Below are 8,710 nucleotides of genomic sequence, written 5' to 3'. Positions count from 1 at the left end.
TCCTAAAAGTTTTAGAGAAAGAGAGAGAAAGAAGATTTGATATAGAGTGATTGAAAAAATGAAGTTAATAATATCATTTTAGGTACTAAAACTATAAAAAAATCTCATATTCAGTACTGGAGAGAGATAAAGAAAATATCATATTCAGTACTTAGATATGAAAGTCCAAAAATGTCCTTCATGCTTTGGGGACATTTTGGGTGTAAAATTGTGATGAATAGTGAAAAGGTACCATAAATGTGATTATACCTTAGTTCAGGGACTACCCACGATATTTTTAAAGTTTAGGTACCATTTACGTGCAAAACGCATAGTTTATGACCATTTGCGTAGTTCACTCTAAATTTTATTCACACCTCTAGATCTAATAAATCACGATAGAGATTCCTCGAACACCGGCGAACCACAATATCCCCGGGCGGGACACAGTTCTCCAGTGGCAGTTATGGGGAAACGTCGGCGGCGAGTACGCCATGTTGGGAGGGCTGGAGGAGGAGTGTAAGGTTGGCTGAGATGTGGCACGAGGAATGTTAAGGAATGTTGTTTGAGAGCTAATTCTATTGCGAGTGCTCTAAGAAAACTTTTTCGATGAGTAAAACATACTTTCTCCGTCCCAAAATAGTTGGGGCATTTCTTTTGTGTACGAGATTTAAGAAATTGATTTGTTAAAGGTTAAAGTAGAGAGATGAAAGTAAAAAAGAGAATAAAGTAAGAGAGATGAAGAGAGAGTAAAATAAAAAAGTGAATAAAGTTTTTATTATAAAATAAAATGACTCAACTATCTTGGAACAAATAAAAAAGAACATGACTCAATTATCTTGGGACGGAGAGATATTATTAATAGTACTCTATTTTGTGTTGGGACGGAAGGACTATTATTAATAGTACTCTATTTTGTCTTATTATAATAATGAAGAAAATATCAATGAGTGGAAAACAGTTGAGTGAGATGAGAGACAAAGACTAAAGATGACAGTGTATTGTGTGTCAGCAAAGAGTTGTTTAATCATATGCCTATATTTCTTTAACAAAGCTGTGCTCCTTCTTAATCATTATATTTCTTTAACAAAGCTGTTTTGGACTTTCACCATTAATGGGGATAAGCAAAATTGTTTGCATACCAAGACCTTTCTTGAATATTCAATATAGCTTTGTAAAATCAATACGAAAAGATTGCCTAATTTTCCACAATGTCAAATTTTAAGAACACAAAATCCACCGGTTAGTAGTGTTATCGTGGCATATTTGTGAATTGGTATTTGGTCAAAGTACTGGAAGTGAACAGACCTTTTTTTAGGAAAGTCTACTTGGATTTATTAACCTTGATTAAGTAATCTAGGAAATTAAGATTTGGCAAGATTTTGACTAGGAATTGGCATGTTATAAATAGTACTCACTAATCATTGATAATGACCAAAATTGTAGCCATTACGATTGGACAAGTTATGCAAATCATTTTTAGAACAGACAGCGCGCAAATAAACAAACAATTTTGTAAAGGAGATAAATTCAGATTAAAGAACATTAAGGAGTAGGACAGATAGCAGTTATCAGCAAAATTATTTAATATCGCCTTAAGCAAGATAATAGTGAAAACAAAACAATTAAAACAAAAGACGCATTAACTCCTAATGATCTCCCACAAATAATTAGATTACTCAGAATCACACCATCAAAACTCAACATTAACCACTTCAAAGTAGAGATGCGAACCAACAGTTAACCATGAGACCAGAATCGTCGGTTACGGTTTCGAACTAGAACCACGATATTAAAATGAAACTAAAACCGTGACATTTTATTTGAAACCATGAAAAATAAAAGAGCTCAAAACCATTCTTTAAATGAAAATCTCTCTCTCACACACACACACACACGCACAAGAGAGGGAGGGGAGGCAACATGGCCTTAAATCTTACTACCTCCGTAACTGAAAATTTATCCCATTTTTCCATTTTCATCATCCCCCAAAATTTGCTCATTTCACTTTTTACCATTTTTGGTAGTAGACCTCATATTCCACTACCAAAAGTAGGATCCACAATCCACTAACTTTCTCTACTTACTTTCCATTACCTTTTTTAAAACCCGTGCTGGGTCAAAGTGGGACAAATTTTTGGGGATGGAGGTAGTATAAAAATGAGGGTTAGGTTTAATAAAAGAAATGGGGAGATTAAAGAAAGAAGGATTAAAGTAAAGTAGAGAGGGTCCAATAGTACAAGTCCCATGTGAGTTGATTAGGACAGGGATTAAAAAAAGAGGGATTAGCCTTAACAGCAGCAAGTTCGATGGGGATTAAAATATGAAATGTTAGCATGCAAAGTAACGTGATGGACGACAAAGAGGGCAAAAAACCACAACTGAAACAATTAATTAACACCAAAATCAATACTATAATAACCTCATTATAATTGAAAGGGACATACCAATCATAGAGATGCATGTACTACATAGAATTTTCAGGCCAACATCCTATTTTTTTCAACACCCCAAATGTCCGCCTCCTCTCTTTCTCTCTCTCTAGAGAGATTCTTTCAAAGATTTGCATAAGTTTCTTACAACATCAAGCTTAATTAACAACATCTAGCACAGGAAAATATGTCTGGTTTCTTGCTAGTTTTCAAGTAGTTGTGATCAGTTTCATATCAGTAAAATGCAGCTTTAGATTATCCATCTAAATCACCTACAAAATCAGAAAAACCATGTAGCATGAAGATGCTTCTTCCATCCAAATGTAACCGAGAAATTCGCATTTTCCAGCAATTTAGTACGATCGACTCAACCGTATTCTTCATGCACAATAAAAGGGGAATAAAACACATCAAATTCTACACTACAGATCAACATGAACATCTATATGGCCAGACCTCAAATATCATCCAGCAAGAATTCCTCAAATATTCACAATTATGATTAAAGCTCATAACCACAATCGAAGAATTGAGTCAAAAAGGTTAAATTCTTTTGATTTTTTTCCTTCCCATTCCTGGTTTTGCAATACTGCCAGTGTATGGTTACAAACACAATAAATCAATCTTGGAGCGGAAAAGCAAAGCAGCACCAAGATCCACAATTAACATACGGCATCGAATAAGATTTAACTAGTATATTAGAACATCCAGTACTAAAATGTGCCTGGTTCATTCGAAAGTTGGAAACTCAGGCAAGATGAATATTCATAAAAATTTTAAGGCAGTAGTTGAGTTTGCGAAATTTCATGGCACCTTCGAGAAGAATTCCACGAGCTTCAGCATCTCCACGCCGTGGCAGAGATGAGTTCCTTCCTTTGCCAACATAAGACGAGAGAAGACTGCCTCTTCTCCACTTGAAAACCTCGAACAGGAGTCCTCTTTATCACACACTCCGCTTGTGATTCTGTGAAGTTGCTAAACGTTACAGGGGAGAACCCTGAAGACAAAAAGAGAGCCCTCCAATGCTGCGTCTTTTCAGGTGAGCGAAGACGGCCCATCACAATCTTCTCAATCCCCGGCTGGAGCAAGAACCTCTCAATCTTCTGCAGAGCATCCATATTCACATTGACAGCATCAAGAGACTCGAGCAGGTTTGAGTAAGACTGGAGGGCGTGAACTATGTGGTTGGCAAAGGGAAGATCAGTCCTATCACACCCTCTGTCGACAGAGACGACAATCCTCGGTGAGAGCTGCTTGACAAAGCGCATTATCAATGGCACGGAGAACTGGTGATTGGCAAGAGAGCCAACAGGGAGATTCACTGCAACTGCCTCGTTCTCTTGCACGTGGAAAGGGAGAGACCACGAAGCAGAATTCAAGGAATCAATACTTATAGCCTCAAACTCGAATGCAATGTTAATCTCAGCGGCAAACTGGATGAGATTCTCTCGTGTGAGGCCGAGCTCGAGCTGATCATGGGCGGAAGTAGAGGCGAGGGCAGTGATCTTGAAGGAGGGGGCGCCCCCGCCGCGCAGTGCAAGCTCCTGCATAAGAGAGGCCCACTGGCCGCCATAGCCAATATCGAAATCGACAATATGAATCTTGTCATAGCCCTGGAGAACCTCAAGAATGGCTTGGTTGCAGGTGAAATTGGCAAATTGGACAAGCGGGGAGATCTCAGAGAAAGATTTGTAAGCACCAATCTTGAAAACGAGGCTAAAAGGTGAGGAGTTGGAGTTGCTGAGCTCATTAGCATTAGCATTAGTGTGGAGGAGAAGTTGCAGAGCCTCCTTGCAATAAAAAGCAGCCCTGTTGAAAGCCTTACCAATGGGGGAGAGCTGGTGATTGAGCCGCGCCAATATCCCTTGCGCGAGAACTGGATTTCCCGTCTGGACCAGCTCTGCAGCCTTGAATAGCTGGTCGACTATGGCCTGCTGCTGCTGGTGACCTAATTCCTCCATTTTGGGCTTCTGCTGATGCAGGTAATGAGCAGTGATCTGCTCCTCGCCGGCGTTGTGCCGCTTCGCCTGAGGAGGCCCGAAGAGGTTCTGCTCTTGCTGCTGCGGAAAGAAGAAGGGTGGCTGCTGATTCATGACCAGCTGCGGGTTGAAAATTGGAGGCGGCTTCATTTCTGCGCCGAGATTGTTAGGAATTGGAGATGGATTCATCAAATTTGGGGAAAGTTTGAAATTAGGATTGGGAACCAAACCAGAGCTGGATCTGTAGTTTGAAATTGCCCCAAATTGGTCCCCGCCGAACCCCTGATCTACAACTCCGAAGCCGCTGCTGCCGAAATCGAACTCCGCCGCGCCTCCTCCGATTTGGACGGACTTACTGAGATGAGGATCCTCCACATCACCCATCACCCAACGGAGGAAGGCCTGCTCCTGGCTGGGGGAGACGGCGGCGGAATCGGACAGCACGCTCTCCCAGTCCTCCATGGCGAATTTCTCCGGGTTGGCGGTGGCTGCTGCTGTTCCGATCTCCAGATTCAGCGGCGGAACGGGGAGGAGGTCGGAGTGAGGTGGTCCGGCATTGGAGCTGGTGGCAGTGGTGGAGTCTTGGTGCCAGTTAGTGTCGGAAACAGCCGCCACACCGGCCGTGTCGCCGAGAGAGGAAGACAGGGTTGAAGAGGAAGTAGGCCTGCTCGGAATTCTTGCGGAGTCGAGGACGGATGTAGGCTCGCAGAAATCTGAGAGGAAATCTTTGTTCTTCACTGCAAAATCGAAGTCTAACGCCCCCTTCCCCTCAAAATCAAAGGGTAAGGGCATCCCCTTCATCTAAATCCCCAGATTCCGAGAAATGGAAAAGGAACAAAAATTCAAAGAGTAAACAGAAAAATGCAGGGAGTTAGATAATATTAACATATACATGCATGTGTGTGAATGAAGAATGAGAAAAGGTGAAGAAGGGGAAATGGTGGATTGGTGTGTGGGAGGAATTGGTTAATTTTGTATCGTGAAGTCGACCAAGGAGTAGTACTCTGTCTGCCTTGTGTTTTCTGCCATGGATGCGTGCAACATAAAAAAGTAGAAAAGTGCTTCCCCTTCATTCATCTCTCTCTTTCTTTTTTATTTTCTTCACCCATTTTTTATTTAATTTATGTGGCTTGTCTACTCTTTATTGCTTCGGTTTCTCTCCCTCCCCACTAACCCACGCGCGCAAACCTTGAGTCTTCTACACTTGCGCAATGCATCACTTCTTATTTACACTAGTACATTTCTTTCATGAAAGTGTTTTAACAAATTCCACCCTCCATTCCCAATATTTATCACCAATTTCTTTTTCTGCTGGTCCCAATTAATTAACCCCTTTACTTTTTTATATTTTTGGTAATAAATCTCTATGTTTCACTAAATTTTTTCTAACTTTACAATACATATTTTAAAATCGTGTCAATTAATGGAAGATGGAGGGAATATTACACGTGTGGAATGACATAAAATTTTATGAAGTTTTATTTTGTGTGTTAACTAAAGAGAGAAAATATATTCCCTATGTCCCATAAAAATATATGCACTTTCCATTTCTGTCCATCCCATAAAAATATGGACATTTTCATTTATAGAAAGTTGTCCTCAACTCATTGCTCATATTCATCAATTTATTTACTTACAACTATACTATTGTGGCTCATCATTACAACTCATTAAACACTAATAATAATATAAGTCATACTATCTACTAGACCACAACCACCACCACCACTACTACTACTTTAACTATCATTCTCCTTATGATTTTTACTTTGCAAATTGTATATTAATTCTTATGTCATTTCAAATACACATATTTTTATGGGACAGATGAAGTAATTTTATACTAAGGTATAAGAGAATTTTCTCCATAATAGCATCCACAGTGGGACGGATGTCCCAGCGAACATTCCGACGGACTTCCCAAAAATACCTCCTGCCACGTCATAAGGACATCCCACTGCACTGCCACGTCATAAGGACTTCCCACTGCACAATGGCGGACATCCCCAAGGACATCCCGACGGACTTCTCACAATAATAAAAATTCACAAATTCACCAAATTAAACAATTTACGGAATTAAACAATTTACGGAATTAAAATTTCGACACAAATACGGAGAAAATGCAACCACTTTATTTAAAACAAAAAACATACATAATTATTTAAAAAATACATAGTTAAAAAAAAGCAACCTACAGCTTCGACAAATGCGGCCCCCGTCTCACTCCCCGTCGTCCCCGCCGCCAGTCCCGTCGTAATTCTCGGGCAGGGGTGGCATCCCCAAATCGCGCCGCATACTGTCGATGACATCCTTCAGCATAATCTTGTATAAGGGATCAGTCGCTGAAAGCCACTTCTCCATGGTGATTAAAAGTAAATCATGTTGTTGTATGCGGGCGAGTGCGGGGAGTTCGGGATCGATCTGGAAGGAGCTGCGGAAGGAGCTGCCGATTGGACCTCAGGTCCGGACCCGTTGGCACTTCCCCTAGCCATCCGCATCGCGGACTTTTGCCCAACCGGGCGACGGATTGAAGGGTCAGGAACTCTGCCTCGGCTTCAGGGAGTTCGTGGGAACCGGCACTACTGCTGTACTCCCCGGAGGGGTTGATCTTCGTCCGCTTCGGCCAACCAGCTTCAACACACGAACTATACTTGGTGGAAGTCTGCACCACAAGATAGACCTCCCAATATTTGAAATCCCCGAAACCCAATTCACTGACAGGGTACTGCTGGTGAGACAGAAGCTTCACATCATCGGCGGACATGCCGCTGGTTGCCGTGCAGAGGTTGTTTTGGTAGATGCCGACAAATCGGCTGAGCTGCCTCCTTAGCCGCTCCCACTGTTTCCGGCATTGCTCTCCATCGTGAGGCTTCCCACATGGCGGTTTGAATTGGAGGTAGCTTCGGCTAATGCGCCACCACATTCTGTTGATATGCTGGTTAGCCCCGACGTAGGGATCCTCGACTACACTGATCCAGGCCTTCGCCAGGGCGACGCACTCCTCTATGCTCCAGATGGTTCTCTTTCTCCTGCCGGCTTCCTCCCCCTCCCCCTCGGCCCCTCCCCCACCCTCGTTCCCTGCACGCGCAGACGAGGTAGTGGCCTTGCCATTCCCTCTCCCTTGCCTCCGCGTCCTCCCTGCCGCCGATGGCATCTTAGTGGGAGAATCCCTGACCGGAGATAGCCCCAACTCCTCAAAAGAGAAAGTCTCGATGTCGGTGAACTGAGTCTCCAGAGGAGTACTTTGGGGGAATCACCAGACAATTGATCCATGCATGTAGGGGCAATAGACATTGTCCCCAGGTGATTGGGGGACCCCCTGCCTGCACCCCCCTGCAGCGGCAGGCAGGCCCTGCATCATCCCGGGCATCGCGGCACTCATCCCAGGCATTTGGGGCATGACGGGCATCATCCCCGTCATCGCGGCACTCATCTCGGGCATTTGGGGCATCATCCCACACCAAGGGGGTACATATTGTAGTACCCGGGCATCATCCCCGCCATTTGGGGTTGGGGCATCATCGACGCCATTCCGGGCATCACCCCGGACATCGTTGCACTTCCGCCAGTATTTTCCCCAAATCTAACTGGAAAAGTCGACGTTTGTGACTCGCTCGTGGCGGGGGAATTACTATCGAAGTGCTCCATTTATCTTCAAAACAAATGAAATTAGAAAGAGAGAAACTCGTTAAAACAAGTGGTGTGAATGAAATGAAGTTCAATGAGTCGTATATATAGAGTTTTTTTTAATGAAAAATCGGGACATCCGTCGGGCGTCGTGTCACCGCAATGGCGGACGTCAAGACGGACGTCCCCAGAATGCCGCGGAACTCCGGTGTCCGCATCGCACTTCCGCGTCCGCCTCCCTCCTACCTAATGGCGGACGTCCCGCGCGGACGTCCGACACGCCGGTCGGACGTCCCCCGGGACGGCCGCCGTTGTGGATGCTCTAAATAGAGTATAACATATTTAGTAGGACAAACTAAAAAGAAAAATAAGACATATTTTATAGGACAGAGAGAGTAATGTTTAAAGGTTAAATGGAAAGAGAATAAAGTACTCTCTCCATCTGCAAAAAATAAATTAATCCAAAACTAAAAACTTTCTCTTAAATTAAAACCCTTATATTTTTGTTTATTTACAACTTAGAGCATTCACAAACAGGGGACGTCTGAACCGTCGATCGATTGACGATTTGGCCGTCCCCATTGCAGAGGGAGCGCCGATCCACGAAAGATAATCGACACCTTACATCCCATCCACGCCGAATGAGATCGGTGGTACGATCGGCGGGCAATCGGTGACCATTGCAGGCGT

The 8,710-nt window shown here is 43.3% G+C and overlaps 1 protein-coding gene across 1 annotated transcript; it reads right to left on the bottom strand.

Annotated features, from left to right (window-relative positions):
• Positions 1-2,940: 2,940 nt before the first annotated feature.
• Positions 2,941-5,507, bottom strand: LOC121799519 (scarecrow-like protein 6). Its single transcript, XM_042198915.1, has 2 exons — positions 4,621-5,507; positions 2,941-4,542 (listed from the first exon to the last, which is right to left on the bottom strand). Exons 1-2 carry the CDS (start codon positions 5,189-5,191, stop codon positions 3,248-3,250), a joined length of 1,866 nt encoding a protein of 621 aa, XP_042054849.1. The 5' UTR covers positions 5,192-5,507; the 3' UTR covers positions 2,941-3,247.
• Positions 5,508-8,710: the final 3,203 nt, after the last annotated feature.

The sequence above is a fragment of the Salvia splendens genome, chromosome 4 (assembly GCF_004379255.2).
Source record: "Salvia splendens isolate huo1 chromosome 4, SspV2, whole genome shotgun sequence".
NCBI classification, from domain to species: Eukaryota; Viridiplantae; Streptophyta; class Magnoliopsida; order Lamiales; family Lamiaceae; genus Salvia; species Salvia splendens.
The sequence above is the reverse complement of the archived record's forward strand: the minus strand, read 5'-3'. Positions and strand labels throughout refer to the sequence as shown.

What these genes read in the sequence shown, in the direction of transcription:
- LOC121799519 (XM_042198915.1), bottom strand. Translation starts at nt 5,191, where the DNA reads ATGAAGGGGATGCCCTTACCCTTTGATTTTGAGGGGAAGGGGGCGTTA. An exon ending in AAACTACAGATCCAGCTCTG is followed by an intron (nt 4,543 to 4,620) that starts GTTTGGTTCCCA and finishes ATCTCGGCGCAG; the next exon opens with AAATGAAGCCGCCTCCAATT.